At 36.0% G+C, this 22309-nt stretch overlaps 1 protein-coding gene across 2 annotated transcripts in view; it reads left to right on the forward strand.

The window, feature by feature from the left end:
* large2 (LARGE xylosyl- and glucuronyltransferase 2) overlaps positions 1-22309 on the forward strand; it is a 106104-nt gene that overhangs the window by 60621 nt on the left and 23174 nt on the right. For both annotated transcript variants that reach the window (XM_073850509.1, XM_073850510.1), the window contains 3 exons: positions 18535-18723; positions 21242-21531; positions 21985-22067. In XM_073850509.1, the coding sequence (XP_073706610.1) occupies positions 18624-18723; positions 21242-21531; positions 21985-22067 (473 nt within the window). In that variant the 5' untranslated portion in view covers positions 18535-18623. The remainder of the gene's footprint in view (positions 1-18534; positions 18724-21241; positions 21532-21984; positions 22068-22309) is intronic.

Here is a 22309-nt window from a genome sequence, read left to right on the forward strand (position 1 = left end):
TACATTTTAATTATCATCAGCTTTGTGGACTTTTGTCATGTGACTTCACGCTGGCTTGTTTCACTTAAAAAGAGCTTTGAGGTCCGCCTGGATTTTCTCATTGTTCAGAAAACATTTCACAGCAAGTTCATCTTTCTCACTTAAGATGTAATTCTGAACTTAGTCTGTTTAAGTTCATCTAAAGTCGATCTGGAATGCCCCCTCTCATCTGTTGTTTTGTAGCTTAGATACTTTTTCAAATGAAAAGAGCTTTTTTTGTAGAAAGAGCTGTTTGCTGATGAACCCTTCAAAGTTGATCAATGATCTTTTGAGGCGCTTCTGATGTTGCTTCCATGCAGGCGAAAAAAATGAATGAATGGGCTAAATGAATGGACATCTCTGACTGGAGTCATTGATTTTCAGTATAAAACTGAAGCTGGGAGGAATATGCAGCGCTGATTAGTTTGCAAGACAAGGGCCGCATCCTTGAACAGTACAGAGAATTCAAGTTCATAGTGGCTTCAAACACAATCCAAAAATAATGAGTGTTTCCAAACATACCGAAGCCCGCAGAGGTTGGACATATTTTTTTTGGCTTGTTTTCTTGGGACCATGAGAAAGAGAAGTCATAACAAAAACATAACACATCTTGACCAAACAAAGTCCTTGAGTAATATAAACAATAAAGACCTCTAGATAACACTTACTAGTAGTAGACAAAACTTGACACAGTAGATTAAATATTTGCAATATTTCTCTATTATACGTTACTGTTTAAAAGTTTAAGGTCAGATATTTTTTTAATCATTAAAATGTTTTAGGCTGTAAGTGGTAGTAAAGGCATTTTTCAATATTACAAAAGATATTTCAAATAAATGTTTTTCTTTTAAACTCTGTATCAAGGAATCCTGAAAAAAAAAAAAAAAAAAAAAACTATTACGGTTTCCATAAAATGTTAAGCAGCACATTCAACATTGATAGATAGTCATGTGTCTTATCTCCTCAAGTTAGATTTCACATACTCTCACACCTGATTTCACAAGGAAATTCCTGTTTTTAACTTTTCATATGAGTCATTGTAACTAACTAGCGTTGTTATAAATAGCTAACTTCACTCTACCGGCAACTCATTCAGATTTTGCTGAACACGCATTAACATATGACCTCCCATAAAATATCAAATATCAATGTACTCAAATTGTGACATAAATTAAATTGCTCCTATTTAACGCTGTAGTTCAACTTGTAAATCATGGAGCTTGTAATGCCAAGGTCATTGGTTCATAAATAGATCCACTGATTATATATAAAAAGTGTGATCATTTATAGTAGTTGCTTTCTTCAAGTATGGATTGGCTAGTTTATAGTTGAAGATGGAACCAATTAAAAAGCTTTGTGACATGGTATGTTATTTTGCTGGAAGTGGCCATCACAAGATGGGCACACTGTGGTCATAAAGGAACAGACATAGAAACGTTTAAATGATGCTCAAGGGTACTAAAGTGTGCCAGGAAAATCTCCCCCACTCCATTACACCACCATCAGCCTGAACTGTTGATTCAAGGCAGGATGGATCCATGCTTTCATGTTGTTTACACCCAATTTTGACCCAACGATTCGAATGTAGCAGCAGAAATCAAGACTCATCAAACCAGGAAACCTTTTACCAATCTTCTATTGCCCAATTTAGGTGATCAAGTGTAAATTGTACCATCAGTTTTCTGTTTTTAGCTGACAAGAGTGGCACCGGTGTGTCTTCTACTGTTGTAGCCCATCTGCCTCAAAGTTCAACATGTTGAGCATTCAGAGAGGCTCTTCTGCATACCTTGGTTATTAATGAGTGGTTATTAGAGTTTCTGTCAGCTCAAACCAGCCATTTTCCTCTAACCTCTGACATCAACAAAGCATTTTTGCCAACAGAACTGCCACTCACTGGATATTTTCTCTTTTTCAGACCGTTCTTGTAGACCTTAGAGTTATGCATGAAAATCCCAGTATGCTCAGTTGTTTCTGAAATACTCTGACCAAGTTGTCTTGCACCAACAACCATGCCACATTCACTTAAAATATTAGTTCACTTCCAGAACAAAAATGTACAGATAATGTATTCACCCCCTTGTCATCCAAGATGTTCATGTCTTTCTTTCTTCAGTTGACTAGAAATGATGTTTCTTAAGGAAAACATTTCAGAAAATATCTACATATAGTGGACTTCTATGGTGCCCCCAAGTTGAACTTCCAAAATGCAGTTTAAACGCAGCTTCAAAGGGCTCTTAACGATTCCAGCCAAGGAAGAAGGGTCTTTTTTTTACAAAACGATTGGTTATTTTCAAAACAAATTGACAATATATATACTTTTTAACCTCAAATGCTTGTCTGGTCTCGAGCCCTTTGAAGCGTTTAAACTGCATTTTGGAAGTTCAGACTTGGGGGCACCATACATATCCATTATATATAGAGAAATCCTGAAATGTTTTCCTTACAAAACATTTCTTTACGACTGAAGAAAGAAAGACATGAACATTGTGGATGACAAGGGGGTGAGTACATTTTCTGTAAATTTTTGTTCTGGAAGTAAACTAATCCTTCAAGTCACTTAAATTGCCATTCTTCCTCATTCTGATGCTTAGTTTGAACTTCAGCAGATTGTCCTGACCATGTTTACATGCCTGCCTCAATCTATCTTTAAAGTTTCTGTCAGTGATTTTAAATCATCTCCACAAGACTGATAAATTTGGGAAACTCTGCTCCGCACCATGCACAGCCCTCTTTTAAAGTACTGGCTGTCTCATGGATGGCAGCTCTCTGTTTTTCATTATCATCTATCACTCTGTCTTTATCTGTATCTTTCTCTCACGCTCACACACACACAGATGCATGATTGAGGCTTTGTGGATTTTTTGACTATACGACACTAAGAGATAGAAGCTGATTTGGTTTCCTGGCTTGGAAGAGAGAAAGATTAGCCGGATTTCAGGCCTCAAAGGGACAACTGCAGCATGTGAGGAGATATTAAGTGGAAAGAGAGGGATTGAGCAAGGGAGGGAGAGAGCAGTGTTTTTGAAGATTAGCCCCCTAACGCACTGAGTATCAGACTGGGGGGACAGACTCGCTTTATGAGTGATATCCCACGATCCCTGGCTGCAAAGCCACTGGAGAGAAGTTCTTAATGGCTGTCAGTTCTCCTCTGGTGGCTTAAAGATGGAAAGAGACATCTCAAACCTGGGTCTGTGCGGTTCAGTCTTGAAACCTTTTGAAGTTCACACACGCCAAGAAAATTTCTGTTGTTAGTTCGGGGCGCTAATGATCAGACGCTTGACTTGTATCTGTTTTGTGGTGTTGTATTTAGCCAGAATCCAACAAATCAGTGCTCAGAGAGAAGGCAATACGACTAACTTTTAAAATACAAATTATTGCTCCAGCACATAGTTGCTGTTAGCAGCCTTCTAACAAAAATAGAAACTCAAAAGTGACAGTTTAAAACGCTTTGCTTCTGCAACAACTCACTTAAGGGCCTTTGTGTTCAAAAAAAGCTAGATGCAACAAAATAGAATAGAATGCAGTGGTTAAACTCCTTTTTACTTATTTTAACATAGTCTCTTTGCAACAGTCAAATACATTTATCTAAAATGTTTACTACAAACAGTTGGAATAAATAGTTTTGCAAACAATACATTTTTGGTGTATATATATACAAAATTATTCATACCCCTGGCCCTTACTTTTATTCAACCAGCAAGTTTTTTTTTTTTTTTTTTTTTTTGACCGGAAATGACACAGACTTCTCCCAAAAGATAATAAGACGATGTACCAGAGGCATCATTGTGGAAAAAAATATTACTCATCTTTTATTTACATTTGAACAAAAAGTGGCATGTCCAAAATTATTCATACCATTGCCAATAATATATAAAAGCCTTTATTGGCTATGACAGCAATCAAACGCTTCCTATAATTGCTGATCAGCTTTTTGCATGTCTCCACTGGACTTTTTGCCCATTCGTCTTTAGCGATGAGCTCCAACCTGAAAGAGTTGATGTTGTTGTTAAGAAATTTGATGTATTGCTCCTTTTTCATGGTGCCGTTTACTGTGATTAGGTTCCCTGGTCCACCGGCTGAAAAACAGCCCCAAAACATTAGGTTCCCACCACCGTGTTTGACAGTGGGGATGGTGTTCTTAGGGTTGAAGACTTCTCCTTTTTTACGCCAAATGAAGGCTACATCATTGTGGCCAAACAATTAAATTTTTGTTTCATCTGACCTTTGTCTTAGCCATGACTGTCCACAAACCAACAGCAGAGAGCTTCTGTTTTTTACCTGTTGAGTTGATTAAAACAGCTGTTCCCAATGAATCAGGGTAATTAGGATGCTTTAGAACAGCTTGGACTATTTGGAATGGTACAGAACTTTGGATTTTCCCATAGACTGTGACAGTTTGCAAATGGTATGAATAATTTTGGACATGCCACTTTTTGTTCAAATGTAAATAAGCTAAGAAATATTTTTTTTTCCACAGTGATGCCTCTTGTACATTGTCTTAATGTCTTTTGGGAAAAACTTGCTGGTTGAATAAAAGTAACTTAAATAAAAAACCTATAAAAAACAGTCTTCATGTATTTCACAACACTTCAGCATGTTATTATTTTATAAGTGAGGGTCATTTTTTCTTTTAGGATTTTTTTACTCAAACAAAGTCTCTGAAAACCTGACACATTGCAGACTAATTCTTCACTTAAATTATTAATTCTTTTGCAGTTAACATATGGCTTTCCTTCTCTACCTGTTTTTCTGACCGTGCTGACCCAGTAAGCATTCGCTGCCCAATGGTCATGCCTTAACTTTGCAAATTGTATTATTGCATTCTTCTCGTTGGCATTTAATAATTTTTTACTTTAAATCTCTAATTTTTTGGCCCATTTTATCTGTGAAAGAAAACATGCCTAAGAATTATGCACACTTGAATTTAAGAAGTTTTTCACTTCCAACCATCATGGACCATTATATATTCCTTACAAATGATTAAACACAAAATCAATAGTTGTTATTAAGATTGATGTGGTTTGGAATTGGTAAAATGTGCTTGGAAAAAATATGACTAGAACGTGCCTATTAATTCTGCATACACTGTAGATAAAAATTCTGACTTCATTTACTCATCCTCAAATTGTTACAAACCTCTCTTTCTACTGCTGAACACAAAATAATATATTTTTAAGAATCTGGGTATCCAACCAGCTTCAGTTCCACATTGACAGCCATAGTATTTTTTCCATATACTGTGGCAATTGATGAGGACCAGCAGCTGTTTTATGGTTACCCATAAACATTGCAATACAAAATACATTTTGTGAAATATTGTATAGTAGCTGGAAGCATTTTAATGCAATTTTGCATCAATCATCCAGTACCTGATATGGTTCAAACATAATAGGAAACCCTATGAACACGATATCTTAAAAGACAGTGTTTTACTGCCTGATTAAAATGTGAAAAAAGCTTTCTAGTTAGACACTGGAAATTCAGAACTGCCTGTGAAACATTGTGTCTGCAGACAGTGCTGTGGTGATTGTGCTTTAATCAAAGAGATCTTGTCCCTTGATTATATTCACGATTACAATGTCCCTCATTTAAAAGGGTAACGTTGTTGTAATTCCAGGCCTTCTCAGCGAAGATTCCCTTCCATTTTAATGGCATTATCATACTGACAGACAGCAGCAGTGGAGCTCTGGTCCCACCTGTGCTGTCCACCAATAGAACATGACAAAGACAGAGATGAATAGGTGAAATAATCAGCTAAATTATGTAGCAGATGTTTTATACAGTTGTCAAAGGAACAATCCCACTGTAAAATGGGGTTACTGCAATTGCTTTGATCAAGTGCATAGCAGCGACAGTTCAAGTGACCTTGATTGCAAGTGTTATATTGCTTTAATACAACGCTAGAGTGTACATAAAAATTAAGCAAATAATGGTACGCTTTGTTACTGAATGATTCTGTATTTTTTGAAGAATCAGTTGAGTCAATGTCTCAGTGAGTCACTCTGTTCTTAAACAAATCAGTATTTATGAATGAATAATTTAAAGCAATAGTTCACCCAGAAATGAAAATTTGATGTTTATTTGCTTACCCCCAGGGCATCCAAGATTACTATTTTTCTTCAGTCGAACACAAACAAAGATTTTAACTCAAACTGTTGCAGTCTGTCAGTCATATAATGGCATTCAATGAGAACCACAATTTTGAAAGTAAAAAACAAACAAAAAAAAAAAAAACATACACAGACAAACCAAATTAAACTCTGTGTCACACCCTCAGCACGTTCCCCCAGTCCCAATCACCACGACCTATCACAAACCAACCAATCCCCACTGCACCACGCCCGTGAACCATCACCAGAGTTCTAATCACCCACACCTGGAACCGCAATCACCATTCCCTTTATATACTCACCTCTGTCATTCACTCACCGGCTGGAATCAAAGTTACATGGACACCTCTCCGTGGATCTTCTCCTCCTTCTCTCGATTCTCCTGTGCTCCTCACGGACTGCATCTGGGTGAACCTATGAACACAAAATACCCACTTTAAGGGAAGTGACATTTGCTCTTGCTGACGATTGTCTATGAACTTGTGTTTACCTGTTTGGACTGTGTCTGAAGACTCAGATACCGAAGTCTATACTCACCTGTTTTCACCTGTTTGAAGTGTGCACGTCTGTTAATAAATACTTTAAAGTATACTTACCCTCTCCTTGTGTGTGTGGACGTGACACTCTGTGGCTTGTGATGATCCAGTTGTGATGATCAATTCAAATACCTAAGTTGTCACTTAGTACAACTTAACGTTTTAAGTTGACTAAACTTTTTTGAGTTGACTGAACTTAAAATTACAGCCAGGTAACAAATTATTGTAAGTTGATTCAACGAATAGTTTTTTAGTGTACATTGAGTAAATTGACACTTTTGTGTGTTAAGACCTCAATGCATCATCTCGAGCCGCAGAGTTTAATTTGGTTTTGTCTGTGTATGTTTTTTTGACGCTCAAAGCCGTGGGTCCCATTGACTGCCATTATATGACTGACAGACTGCAACAGTTTAAGTAAAAAATCTTTGTGTTCTACTGAAGAAACAAAGTCACCTACATCATGGATGCCCTGGGGGTAAGCAGATAAACATCAAATTTTCATTCTATCCCTTTAACTGAATTCAGCATTTGAATTTTTGAATGAATGCATTTATGACTCTCTGAGTGAGTACTTCTAAGTACGTAATTATTTTGCAACCACTACAAAAAATATTCTGTGTAGTATAAATGTGTATATGAATATATGAATGTAACTCAGGTCTACCACAGTGTCCGCTACATCACTGCCATTCACAAATCTTCTCCTGTGGCCTAATGGGACTTGTACATACTACTCTCAACACTGTTTTTTGCCTACTTTATAGTTGGGAAGTATGTGATTTCGGATTCATTCAGTCACTTTTTACCATTCCGGAATGAATCAGCATTTTTGAATAAATTGGCTAAGTGAATAATTCAGATGACTCACTAATAAAGACAGTGACTTTGTCGCCATAACGATGTAACAAAGAAAGAGTCAGTTCCTCAATGCTAGTACACAGACTGACTCTACTACACTGTAAAAAACAATTTGTTGAATCAACTTACAATAATTTTGTTACCTGGCTGCCTTATAATTTTAAGTTTAGTCAACTCAAAAAAGTTTAGTCAACTTAAATGTTAACTAATTGTGACAACTTAGATATTTGAATTGACTCAACTTAAAATTTTAAGGCAGCAGGGTAACAAATTATTTTAAGTTTACTCAACAAATTGTGTTTTTTGTTTTGTTTTTTTTACAGTGTAGTAATAAACACAGACAAGCATACACATCAGCGGTTTTGGAGTGGTCTCTGCTTAGGCCGAGATTGCTGGTGTGATCCTCCCCTGCTCTGTAACCACACTCTAAAAAGTGAACTTGGGTGTAAGTTGGATTACTATAACTATTTGAGTCTATTTAACTTGACCTTCTGCTTTCCAAATTGTAACGTAGAATTGTAAAAGTAGATATCTCTTTTACCGTGTAACGCTACAACTTTATTGCATTTTCAGGAAAAAAAAATGAAGTTTGAAATGTTTTATTTGCAGGTAATTAAGTAATATGGTTGGGGAAAATTAATGCATTCAGATTTAATGAGAAATTCAATTTAAGTTGAATTAAATTAAGAATGCAGTTGAATTGACTTAGGACAATTAAGTTGTTAAAATGTACATAAGTTGAAATAACTTGAAAAAATTACTTCAATGGTAACACCTAAAGAAATTAAGTTGATTGAACTAAAATTATGTAAGTGTGATTGACCTAGGAAAACTAAGTTAATACAATGTAATAAATTAAGTTGAAAGAACTTAAAATTTTTAGGTGTTACCAATTGAAGTAATTTTTTAAAGTTGATCCAACTGTTCACTTTTTACAGTGCACTACAAAACACCTTTTTATGTACATTTCTGCATTGTCCACAAAATAAGCATCTAAATGGATGTATAGAGGTATGTGAGCTGTTCCAGGACTGCCGGAGTGTCCTTTTACACACTCATCGAACTTCTATAGGTTGATAAGTGTAATGTTCAGATAAGAGGGCATATGGACAGTTTGTTCACCCTGATCAATACTGGAGTGCACTAAAAGGCGCTCACTGGTTTAATGTGTACTGCCCTACTGCAGATGAGATGAGTATGTAGGCTATAAAAGCCAGCGGGGGCTGAGTGTTATGTATAGTATTTCACCTCCCTCCACAACACAACCTCAGTAATTCCTGTTTTACTAGTGCACCTGTCCCTGTAGAGCAGGCTTGCGAGGCCCGTTGCTTGTTCAGCTAAAGATCCGTATGAAAGCTGCCAGCTAGCCCACCTTGACCCGGCTCTCTCTTTCTCTCTCACTTGCTTTGTTTCTTTTTTTACTTTTAGCATCACTCCATCTCTCTTTAATGGATTTGGGTGGAGGCCTTTCACCTCTTAAAAGGCCTGTGTCATAAAGATCCTATTAAAAAGCATCTCAAACCGAAGCCATAAACTGCATGCGTTTCCTGTTTGGAAAGATTGGCTGGGCACTACTGATTCGGCTGAGGTGGCGTTTTAGTGTTGAGTCTGAGCAAGAATAGGCAGGTTTTGTAATATAAGACTCAAAAGTGAGAGTTAAAACTCAATGTGACCTCAGCTCTAAAGCATTTGTGCTGCTCTACTCCCATAAGCGTTAGAGACGAGCCCTGAGGTGATGTTGTGTCATCCATGGTTTCTCCTTACTCTCTCTATTCAGAGAATATTAATAAGTGGTAGATGAGAGATATGAACAGAAAGATTTATGTGCCGCTGATCAGACCGCCAGCTATGGAAAAGACAGGTTTCAGCTTACCTGTGCCAATGCAAACAGAGGAGACTTTCCCCCTCCTGGGTCCTCAAAACAGATGCCACATCTATTACACTTCAGTAAACAAGTCAGGATATTTTCATCTACTGCACATAAAAGAGTACATTTAAAAATTGTGTTTCTTATGGAAGAAGCGTAAATGTGAGGTGAAGTGAGTCATTTCTGCGTCGTGATAGAGAAAATTATTTAAAGGTATTTTAACATAATAAACACACCTTCAAAATGATGGAGAAGTCCTGCATATTTAAAGTTTTGCTCAGCTTTAAAATATTTAATTAGCTAGAAAATTCTCCTTGTGAGTGCCATCTTTATCATTTTTTAAAAGGAATGATTATCTAGTAATCATGCGATGAATCATCAAAAGTCCTGGGAGGGATGAGTCAAATGAACATTACTAGTTGTTGCATTGAATTTTACATTGAGCATATTTAATATAATTCATATTAACTTTGTGTTTGTTATACATTAAACATACTGAGCATATATATTACACACCATCAAGAACCTTTAACATCCATGGAACTTTTCCATTCCATAAAATATTTTTAAAAGTGCAAAATGATTAATAGGTTCTTTGAGGAACTAAAAATGGTCTTTCTGTAGCATTGCTATGTAAAACGTCCTTTTGGAACTTTTATTTTTTACAGTATTCCAGTGCATTTCCATTGAATTACCCAATGAATTATTTCCAGTTCAAAACCAGTTTGGTGTAATGAGGGTGAGAGGGGTAATTAACTGTGTTCGAATGACTCCGGTGCTGGCAGCAGTTGAAAGGTTTTCCTTAACTGCAAGGGGGCACATAGTGGAAACCTGGCAGTTTAAATTTACGAACCAGCTGACCTTTAGTGCTGGACGTCCACCACCGGGAGGCCTGTGAAGTCTGAAATCACAGGAGAGGAGGAGAAGGGAGTCCAGTGAGAGAAAAGGATGTAATTAGGTGTGCGGCCAATCGTATCTTAATGATGTTCATGCGGAAAATTGGCCTGATTTTGTATCAGAGTTTAGTTTGGGTGTGCGCCCGCAATAATCCAGATTTAGCTGTTTTTGTCAGGGCATTGTGGGATTGCAATCATCTTCTTTTAGTCTGGTGTTCCTTTGTAAATAAAGTCAATGACAAATACAGAGGTCTGATGTAATAAGAAGAAAAATAAAGTACGTTTATAAGGCTGGTAAATGTAAGTGGATGAGCAGAATTCTGAGCACTGTAAAATAGTTGATTTATGCCCACTTGGGTGCGTGTTCTATATTAGCATATTAATATGCCACAGTGCTTGGCAACTGTCCACAGCCATCAGTTTAATTAACTATACAAATATTTTATTCTGAATTTGATCATTAATACAATTAATTATTAAGTTGGCTTGAGAAATCCAACTTACTGAAATGCTACTTAATGTACAGTTATTATTATTCTTATGAGACTAAACTTCTAACTGCTACTCCTAGATCTTTAACTCTACAAACTCCAAACTCAGCCCAGATCTTCAGACTGAGATCTATCTATCTATCTATCTATCTATCTATCTATCTATCTATCTATCTATCTATCTATCTATCTATCTATCTATCTATCTATCTATCTATCTATCTATCTGTCTATCTGTCTGTCTGTCTGTCTGTCTGTCTGTCTGTCTGTCTGTCTATCTATCCATCGAAGCCTAGCAACTAAAATCATGTTAATAACATGCCAGTAACAGGCTAATCATGTTAGAAACATGCTAATGACATGCTAATCATAGTAGTAACATGCTAATCATGCTAGAAACAAGCTAACAACATGCTAATTAGGCTAGAGATGTGAACAACATGCTAACAGCATGTTAATCTGGCTAGAAAGATGTTAACAACACGTTATTCGTGTTAGTAACTTGCAAATCATGCTAGTAATGCTAGCATCATGCTAGTGACATTCTAATTAGGCTAGCTACATGTTAGTAACATGTTAGAAACATGCTAACAACATGCCAATCATGTTAGAATCATGCTGGTGCCTTGTTAATCATGCTAACAACAGGCTAATGTTAACATCATGCTAGCGTCATTCTAATCATGCTAGCAACATGCTAGTAACAGGCTAATCATGTTAAAAACATCCTAACGACATGCTAATCATGCTAGAAACATGCTAACATCATGCTATCGAAACTTTAATCAGGCTAGCTACATGTTAGTAACATGCTAATCATGTTAGAAACATGTTTGTGCCTTGCTAATCATGCTAATATGCTACTAATGCTAACATCATGCTAGTAACGTGTTAGTAACTTGTTAGTCATGCTAGCTACATGCTAGTAAAATGTTAAATAGGTTAGAAACATGCTAGCATAATATGCTAAAACATGCTATCTATCCATTTATCCATCCTGACATTCAAGGTTTAAAACTACTTTAAACCTCACTCTTTTTCAGACTGAATACCATAAAATTTCTACAATTTTTTTAAAACTTTTGAACTTTTTCACACTTTCTGATCAGGCTTTTTCAAGCCAACTTAACGTTTGTCTTGACAAGTTTTTGTATCTAGTTAAAAATATAGGTGTCTTTTATGAGATGTTGTTGCAGCTCAAGGCCGTGTGTATTTTCAAGTTTTTGAAATGTAATCTTGGTGATGTTGGTTAGATATGTTTTTGAAAATATAACTTCAAAACGTAAAAAATAAAATAAATGACAATGTTTGTTGAAAATGTAAAGTGGTGTGACCATATCACCTAAAAATAAGCATATTTTTTTCTTAAAATTGTACTGGATATATACAGTAATCTTCCTCATATCTTTATATTCTTAAAATGTCTACAAATAAAGTGCAATTATTATTAGTAGTATATTATTATTATTTCAATCATTAATTAATCTACCCATGTCAGGAAAAAAAAATAAAAATAAAAAGTAGTAGTAATTAGACTTCTTTTTAAATATAATTGTATAATTACTGTACAAGATTCACTTATTCATTCATGATTATACAAGTGTAATTTATTGCCTGTGTGAAAAAAATAAAATAAAATAAGAGTCATGTAACTGACTCATAGAGATTTTTGATTTATGATAACACAGTTTACAAAAGACTGAAAGAGCCACATTGCACCATTGGTCAATTGTGGGTTACTGAGTTAAATATTATGTACGACTGAAGTAGACAGTCAGTAATTTTTTTTTCCAGTTAACCTCTTTGTATCCCTGTCAGTGTGAATTTTGTCTGTGTAATGAAGAGAAGTTTTTAGCGGCGTTGTTGGTTTTAAAAAGGCTGCGGAATGCACTCTAGAAACGGCTGCTTCTTCTGTGGGTTAATTGCTTGAGGTTACATTTCACAAGGTCCATTAATGAAGGTCGACTGTGTGTCTACAGGACTGCACTTCATTTATAGAGACCCACCAAGTTCATTTATGCTTTATTCTTTCATGTAGCATCTCAGACTCAAGATGAGTCGACTTACACACTGGACTCGCTTTTGCAGTTCAAACAAAACCATTCTGCACCTTTTCTTATTCTCTATTTTTCCCACCAGCCGCACATACTTGGCATTCATCCCTAAAGTTTGAGAGAGTGTTCTGCAGCCGTGGCAAGTGTGTGTGTTTGTGGGCGGATGTAATCTGGTAACGAGTGGTGGAAAGCTCAGGATGGCCTTGAGTGTTCAAGAGAGCCGCACATAAGAGACGACAAACAAACAAACAAAGGCTGGTGTCAGCAGAGTCAGACGTGGAAGGACATCATTTATCAAACAGTTACAGTGGCGACCACACAGGACAGCTCAACACAAGCTCAGAGACAAACAAAGCAAACACATGGACTGCAGTCACTTTCCACTAGCATTACAATGGGTTGTATGCAGTACTGAAAACCAGCTGTTGATGTTATCGCTCACTGATTAAAGAGTTAGTTTATTCTTAGATTATTTTCAAACCTGAATGTCTTTCTTTTTGGGTTTTGTATTGTGTTAGTTCTGTGCTACAAATTAAGGGGAGACACTGCAGGCAAAAACATTGTTTTTTCATGCACCTGTTTGAGATTTTCATAAAGTGTTTTTTCAGACTAGTGGTAAAAAAAAAAAACATCCAAAAGACACTGTTAAGTGTTTCTTTTTTTGGCACTTCATCTATTTGTGTCTATAGAGTTCAATTACAATACATATTTTTAAAGGCTCAAAACCTAAAAAAATAAATAAATAAATAAATAAAAATAAAAATTAGTTGTTTTTTTTAACTGAGCCATAAATCTCCACTTCAGTAGCACTTACACTCACCAAACGTTACATTTTTATTCCTGTCTATATCCTGGAGGTTTTTACAGAGGGATTAGTTTGTATATAATTTGCTTGATTTTATATATTTTATTTCCCCAAAAATGGTAAAACATAAAAGTATTTTCTGAATTGTGGAGTGACAAAATGAGACACTCAGAATTCCTTCTGTAACAACATTTGACTCTAATATGTCAAAAAAAAAAAAAATTAAACAAGAACTTTGAAATTGACTTCATCCAGTTTTTAGATGTTTGTGCTAGAAATGTATGCAAATTAGTGCATATTCCATTAAATAATGCATAATTTCCACATTTAAACCTAACATTTTAGAAAACTTGTAATACAAAAATGTTTGTTATTATCAATGTAATCAATCAACTGGGTGTGTAAGGTCATAATATCAATATGCGTTCTAAAATTGGCTGAAAATATCAAACATGTTTGATATTCTCCGACTGGATGGAATCTATGATTAAAGCTAAAAAATCGGAGTCTGTGACCATCATACACTATTTTCTATGGAATCTGTCAACTCAAATCTGCAGACTCGCTCTGACTTTCAGCAACTAGCCTCAACTTCTTCAGACTGTAAATCGGTGGAAAATCGGGGCAAAAATCGCGTAGTGTATTCCAGGCTTTAGTTGTTGTTGTTTTTTTACCCTATTCACCTGTAGTGTCTCGTTTTAAGATTTTAAGTATGGTTGACTTGTCTGGCTAAGGTTTTATGAGCCCTGTACATTTAAACACCATTTTGCCAAAGTTTACGTATTTTGAACAATGAATTAGAATCTTTGGCTTAATTATTAATTGAAAGACCATTTTAAATTCAGGACTTTCAGTTGCTAGGCAGATAGTCAGAAGTGGTGGGTTGAGAGGGCGGGGCATTATTGTAGAGTGCATTTGATTGGACGAAATAAGTGAGTGCAGGGTGAGTCATCAATATTTTGATTTGTTTTCACAGAAGAATGAACTCTGTTTTAAATAGACATTTACACATAGTGCACAAGAGAAAATAATAGTTTAATTTATAAAAATAACCCTGTTCAAAAGTTTACATACACTTGATTCTTAATACTGTTGTTACCTGAATGATCTGTGTTTTGTTTTTGTTTTTGTGTTTAGTGATAGTTGTCCATGAGTCCCTTGCTTGTCTTGAACAGTTAAACTGACTGCTGTTTTTCAGAAAAATCCTTCAGGTCCCGCAAATTCTTTGGCTTTTCAGCATTTTTGTGTATTTGAACCCTTTCCAACAATGCCTGTATGATTTTGAGATCCATCTTTTCGCACTGAGGCCAATTGAGGGACTCATATGCAACTATTACAGAAGGTTCAAACACTCACTGATGCTTCAGAAGGAAACACAATGCATTATATATACAGTATGTCATGCAAAATAAACCAAAAGTGCAAAGAAATATTGCAAAAACCCAGCAAAAATAGCAATAAGCGCATAAACAGCACACTCTCTGTCCAAATTACATACATATATACATTATATAAATATATATATAGTTTGTTTATTTGTTTATTTTTTTAATGTCAGCATCCAATCTTGCTTCCTGCAGGCATATGTCTAATTACACAAAAGCATGATTAATTAAGCTCATAATAAAGCAAAGACTATTTCGTCTCTCTACTGTCTCCTTTCTCCCACTCCCTGTCCTTCTTTCTCTTTTTTTTCTGCTGTTAATCTGCGTCTGCTGGGGTGATGGAGAGCCTCCCACGGCTCGCTCTTTAATTAAGAGTGGTGTAAACAACAATGGCTGTCGTGTAGTCCACGTGGCGTAAACACAGACATGAATGCGTGCCGTAAAGTGGCGTGCAGAGAGGCTTACAGAGAGTTACCCTGGACAGCCAAAAGCCAGCAGTTTAGTGAGGTGGGAGCCCTGTAATGCTTTTAATGCAGCCACAAAGCTGTACAAAGATGGAAAAACAACATCAGATCAATATTTATTATTATACCAATATCTGCAATATCTGTCTTGCTGTATTGAAGCTTTCATAGGGCGGCAAAAATGCATTATTTGTTTGAGAAGCTTTGATGAAAGTGGTACCTGTGAATTTTCAGTGATATATTATCAGATTTTCTGCACTGATTTTGGGCATTAATTTTCTGGAATGGTTTTAAATAGGATAAAATGAGCTGAGAGTATTGCACTTATATTGGTTGTCCACAACATGTTTCCCCCCCCCCCCCCCAAATATTTAAGGGTGCAGTATGTTATTCTTTGAATTGTTTAAAATTTTCTTAATTTGCAGAGACAGCTATCAGTATGCCATTCATAGATTTATTCAGTTATTTTAAGTTAACTTTGTGGTACCGTCAGTTCTGTTTGTTTAATCCCAACACGGCATGAGTTTAGGGTGGGGCTACCTGTTTTTTCGACCAATGGCAGATAAAGGAGTGTCTTTATTGTATCAGTTAGTTTAGTGATAGTAGTGAAGAATTACAACCTGCAGCTTGGTGATTTAAAAGATCTACTTTATATAACCCATACAAATGATTTGTTTGAATGGAATCTAATTTGTTAAGGTGGATATAGTCACATTGAATTATATTTTAACCAATTATTAATTAGATGCTACTATGTGAAGCAAAGGATTTAAGTTACCTGAAAAAAAGGAAACTTTTGGTAAAATGCACTGTAAAATACAGTGTTATTTACAGGATATTAATGCATGCACCTTTGTGCCTTAATATTCTGAAATGTACATTACTAGTCAAAAGTCTGGAACAGTGGCATAGCAAAAAATTTGTACGGCCCCTCAATCATTATGGGCTCCAACTCGGTTAACTTGTTGATTTTTCTTAAGTACATAACGGTACGTGAGTATTCACAAGTTGTTATTTACGGTACAAATGCTTGGAAATAATATTTAACGTTTTCAAGTCCATTCATTATTTGTAGCATGCAAGCCTCAGCCTATGAATTCTGTCAATTTTTTACACTCTTTAATTTGTGGTGAGATAACTATTTGCCTCAGATCAAGCAGCATGTGAATCAATGATCTTTTCCTTTTTAACGTTTGCAGCATGAAATAAACATGAAGAAGTATTTGAATACATGTTAAAAAAATTAATTTTTTTTTTTTTAATTTAGCCTACCTCAGAAAAAACAACAAGCCTATAACTTTGCAAACATTGTTTTATTTTTCTTATATATCAGCCAGTTGACTGAGTTGAAGCCTATGTTTTTATTGCTGTTTTTCATGTTAAATGTGAAGACAGGTTTGATGCCACAGGCTCTATTGTTTTAGTAAATTTAAAGTAGTAATTTAAAGCATTCTATAGATATATTTATCATGTCTGTGAGTCAAATATTTAATGAGTTTCGGATCATTTTTGTAAAGTGCTCCTCAAGACAGAGACGGCAGAAAGTGCACGTTTGTCTTCTTTAGCTATTTTAAAAAAGCATAATGTTTTGTTGATATTGTGAGTGCACACAAATAAAAGTAGACCTTTTGCAGTTCCAAATGATTTATTACTCTTACCTTAATGAGCAAAAATGATGGCGTATTTTAGGTTTCCACTGTTATTAAGTAAAAAAAAGCAAGTGATCGCGCTGGCGCTTCCATGTCCTGCAAAGCACACTTTAGCTTCCACTCTCCGCACAAACAATTAGATATGCATCTAACAGCGCACATTTATCTAAGTTAAATGTTTAAATTAATATTGTGAAATGCATCAAGTTATATTTTAGGCAAGGCTAAATTGATCAAACATGCTCAACTCATTGCTGCTGACCGCTTGGTTGTTACTTTAAAAAACAAAAGCTTGAATTTAACAAACACAACATTTTTCCAAACATATTTCTAAATTAAATTAATAAAGAAACTTTTGCCATTAAAATCCAAAACTGAACTATTTTAATGGCTGCAACATGGGCTCTGTTCTGATAAGTTGTCGGACAAGGGCAGGACTTGGGCCTGAGCATCTCAGGCCAGGGCTGGGCCCGTGCAGGACTCTATTCGTTCCCTCGTTTCAATAAAAGTTCCCCCTCGGCTTGGCAGGCCCCCAATCTGCCCGGGCCCATATGCACCTGCATACCCAGACTCTATCCCCCCTGGTTTGGAATAATTAGTTTGTATTATCGTCAATGTTTTTTGCTGCTTAATATTTTTATAGAAACATCGAGCATGTTATTTATCAAAGAATCCTGAAAAAACTATTGTTAACTATAACTATTATCATATCTGAAGGATCATCTGACACTGAAGACTGAAGTAATGATGCAGAAAATTCAGCTTTGATCACAGGAAAAAAACTACGTTTCAAAATATTGTTAAATTATTATTAAAATAGAAAACGTTATTTTAAATTTAAATTGTTTATTTAAGATATTTTACTGTATTTTCAATCAAATAAATGCAGCCATGGCAAACACACAGACTTTTTTCAAAAACCTTTTTATCCAAAAAATCATAACTAGTCCAAACTGGTAGTGTTAAAATCTGATTTTAAACCACATTTGTCATTTCATGTACTGTATTCCTCAGTATGAAGAAAAGTTAGTACATTTTAGCTTTAAGTACAGATATTTTAATTGCAGTCAGGTGAAACCTTAAAACATTATTCTGTGTTACTTGGATTTGCCACTGTTTCACCAGTTTCATAATACCAACCATAAAATGACTGACAGGCCTAGGGTGTTTCTTAATTTTCTTGCTTTTTTATTTACAGAGTCTAGGGCTGTCACATACGCATGAGAGCTATGTCAGTGATATCTGTCAGGTAGTGGAGACATTTTATGCGTAGTATCCCAAATAAATGAACAAACAAATCTTCATGGAGCTCTGTGAATGACAGCTGCTCCAATTGTATGGCGCTTCAGATTCTCAATGGACCTGTGCATTACTAACAAATTACCTTTTTCTCTTCTCCAGAGGAGAGGATGCTGCAGGAGACCAGCGTTAGAGCAAGTCCAACCTGATCGCTCCATCCCCTCCCCCGCCCAGTCCTCCACAATCCCAGGATGCTCTGCCCCTGTCGAGGGAAGCTGAAGTTGCTGGTGGTGTCTCTGAGTTTCGTCATCCTTTTCACCTGGCTTTACCTGCTCGTGGGGAACTCGGAAAGTAAGTATCGAGGCACTTATCGTCAGATCTTTAGATTTCTGGAAAGAAACGATCTCTGTGAGACAGACACTGGCCTATTTTGTCTGTTTCTGATGTGGGCTGGACCGTCAAAGAGTTTTCCTTTTAAGCTGGGGTGACTTGGGTGTTAAGACTGTCAGTCATAGTCTTATCTCGGTCTGGGTGCTAAAATCCTCATCTGATGGGCCTGTCATCCTCAGAGACGCACAATAACGCTGTGGAGTGCTGATAACACAACTGATTTGCAGCCAGATCTTAGAAATCATTAGAAAAGTGCATTCTTTCACTCTCTATCTGGCATGTGAACATATCCATCCCTATCATGAGAAATGCGCACATAGGCCTGTGCAGCACACTGCCAGAGAGATTGTCAGAGCATCAGTTCTGATAATCAGTTCAGAGCATCATCAGTATTCATAAGACTGAAAGAGTTTAAGAAAAGACTTTAGAAAAAAAGCCAGAGATATATTTGCTCCACTTTGAAGGGGATGCATTGGAGGGGTGTTTTTTAACGCATGATTCTTTCAGAGAATGCCTTGAAGTGTTAATGCATTGCGCTGAATTGTGCCATATCAAATTAAATTAATATTTAAGTGGTAAGGTATATGAGCGCCTGCAACCCTTTCAGCTGTGACTTCACAATGCAGCATGGACTGTGTAAAAGTGGTTGCTTTTATAAAGCGTTACTAATAAAATATATTACGGATCCACGCATTCATGGTTTGTTTTATTAGCCAATTCATTTAAAAGTGGCATCTTTCTGCTATAGCTTGGACATTTGACCTAAAATATTTACTTAAAATTCCGCTGCGATTTAAGTTTATATTTCAGTCATTCACGTGTTCACAGTTCTCTGAAGTTGTTTTTTTAGTCACATGGCATGCAGACATATCTATTTCATCTTTTTTTAGTAAATATTTTATTTTGGTTGTTTTTGTTGTAAACTTAATAGTTTATTGAAATGTAAAATTTTTATTATTTAATGAGTTATTCATTTAATTAATTTGAATTAATAAAAATTACAGTTTCAGAAGCCTTATAGTATAAGATATAGTCTATACACAGTAACATGCGAAAGTTTGGGAACCCCTTGCAAAATCTGTGAAAATGTGAATAATTTTAACAAAATAAAGAAGATCTTATGCATATTATTTTTTATTAGTACTGTCCTGAGTAAGATATTTTACATGAAAGATGTTTACATATAGGCCACAAGACAAAAAAAATAGCTGAAATTATTAAAATAACCCTCTTCAAAAGTTACTGTGTACTGTATGTGGTTACCTGGATGATTTACGACATTTTGTTGTTGTTGTTGTTGTTGTTGTTGTTGTTTGTTTTGTGACGGTTGTTTAACCCTTTCCAGCAGTGACTGTATGATTTTGAGATCCATCTTTTCACACTAAGGACAATTTAGAGACTCAAACACAACTATAAGGTTCAAACATTCACTGATGGGGTGAAAACTTTTGAACAGGATGAAGATCTTCTTATTTTGTTAAAATATCTTTTTTTATTTTATTTAGTACTACCTTTGGAAGCAAAAGAAGATACTTGCATGTTTCCAGGAAGACAAATTAAGTCAAATTTACCTTGATCTTCAAAAAAAAGTTTTCTCTTTTTATAAACTGAAATGTATACTAATTAAATAAATTATTTTCTATTAACTGTCGACTATAAAATGCCCTAATAACACAGTTGACATTTAAAAAAGGGTATTTATTTGCCTTTGCAGAGTTCAGACTTCAGACTTCCTGCCTGTTCCTATTTTTTTTATTTTTTTAAATAAAGTACATTATTTTAATAAGTGGTTTTGTAGAATAACCTCATAATTAAAGATTATATGGCTTTTGCCGGGCTGATAAAAGCATTAAAATAGACTTTTCTCCATCTTTGACTTCACAGTCCAGGATAGTCATTAGTAACGAAGCTGTGTGTGTTCTTGTGGTGCCGTCAGCCAATCAGGGCCTCATTTTCCATTGGCGCAAGAGTCATTAATCACATGGCATTTACGACTCAGGTGACTGGCTCAAAACAACCCAGTGGCAAAACTGCGGGCCCATAGAAAATATGTAGATTTCATATCCCATACTTCCAGGGGCCATGTGCCCAACTGAGGAATGTAAATGCTAATGGATAATGGATGAGAAACGACATGGTTACGCTCGGTAAGATGGTTCCCAACTCTGGTTAACAGGGATGAGTGATCTGCAATTGATAGACAAGAAAATCCATCAAATGGTTCTGATAAATTCGATGCCTGTTACTTTGTTCTCCCTGATCACACCCAATTTTCTGCTACTTTAATCATTCCAACAGAGAGCGACATGTAGATTGAGATACTCTTGGAGTCTGTCTTAAATCCGAATGACATTCACGTATATTGTCTCTGTGCAAATTCACCTCAAGCTTCCTATTTCCTTACCTCTCATCCATCCATCTCTGGGGTGTAATCTGTCAAGATCACTCGAATTAAATTAAATCTGTTGTGCCGTATCAGACGGGCGTTCCCTGCTCCTCTCCGCATGCTTGGTGGAATCTACAGAAGCACGGCTGCTGGAACGGGACGTCCTGGCATCGCGGGTTCGAGAGGTGGAGGAAGAGAACCGGCAGATCCGCCTCCAGCTGAGCCAATCGCAGGGCCTGGCTGCCCAGCCTGCTGAGGGTAACTATGGCAACCAGCAGTGGGTGGCATCAGCAGACACCGGTCCAGAAGATGTGGAGAACACAGCCGAGGAACGGGCCAATCACAGCGAGTGTTCTCGCTCGCCCACCGCTGAGAAGTGTGAGGTTAGATGGCATACTAAATCCTGTCAGATGTGAGAATAAATCTTTAGAGGAACATATAGTGGCTCCAAAAAATATTGGATACGTATGTCAGACTTAAACATGTCTAAATGTCAGTGTGTGAAACAACAACCATGTGAAATATCCAAGGTTTCACAAAAACTTTTCAAGAATTTACAAAGACAATAGGTTGATAGGTTGAAATATAAGGTCCAAAAACGAAAAGTAAAGTTATTTCTGTGGAAAGTACTGGTATCATCATGTTGGCGGATGCTACTGTATTCTGATATTTTCATATAATTTAATGTGTACAAATTCTTTCTGGGGGGCTACTACATATTACAATTTGTTTAAAGTCACAACAGACCACACAGTGAATCTCAAGAATGCCTTAACTTTTTTATAAAAAAATTGGTCAATCCTATCTGAAACTTTGTTCTTTTTCTCCACACACAGTTGATTCACGTGGCATGTGTGTGTGCGGGTCACAACGCCAGTCGGGACGTGGTCACTCTGGTCAAATCTATCCTGTTCCACAGGTAAGAATCAAAAACTGGGAAATTAATCATAAATAAATAGCAATATAATATATCGACACTCTGTAACACGCATGAAATCTTGTGTACACAAAGTGTGTAGAATTAACACTGATTTATCAGTAGATGTTACACTTTTTTAAATGTGTATTTAGTTTAACCTGAAAATAAATTTCACAATTAAAAATTGACATTAATTTTTGTAATTTGGAATTCTAGTTCAAATTTTACAATTCAGATGTCAG

This window comes from Garra rufa, chromosome 11 (genome assembly GCF_049309525.1).
Source record: "Garra rufa chromosome 11, GarRuf1.0, whole genome shotgun sequence".
NCBI lineage: Eukaryota > Metazoa > Chordata > Actinopteri > Cypriniformes > Cyprinidae > Garra > Garra rufa.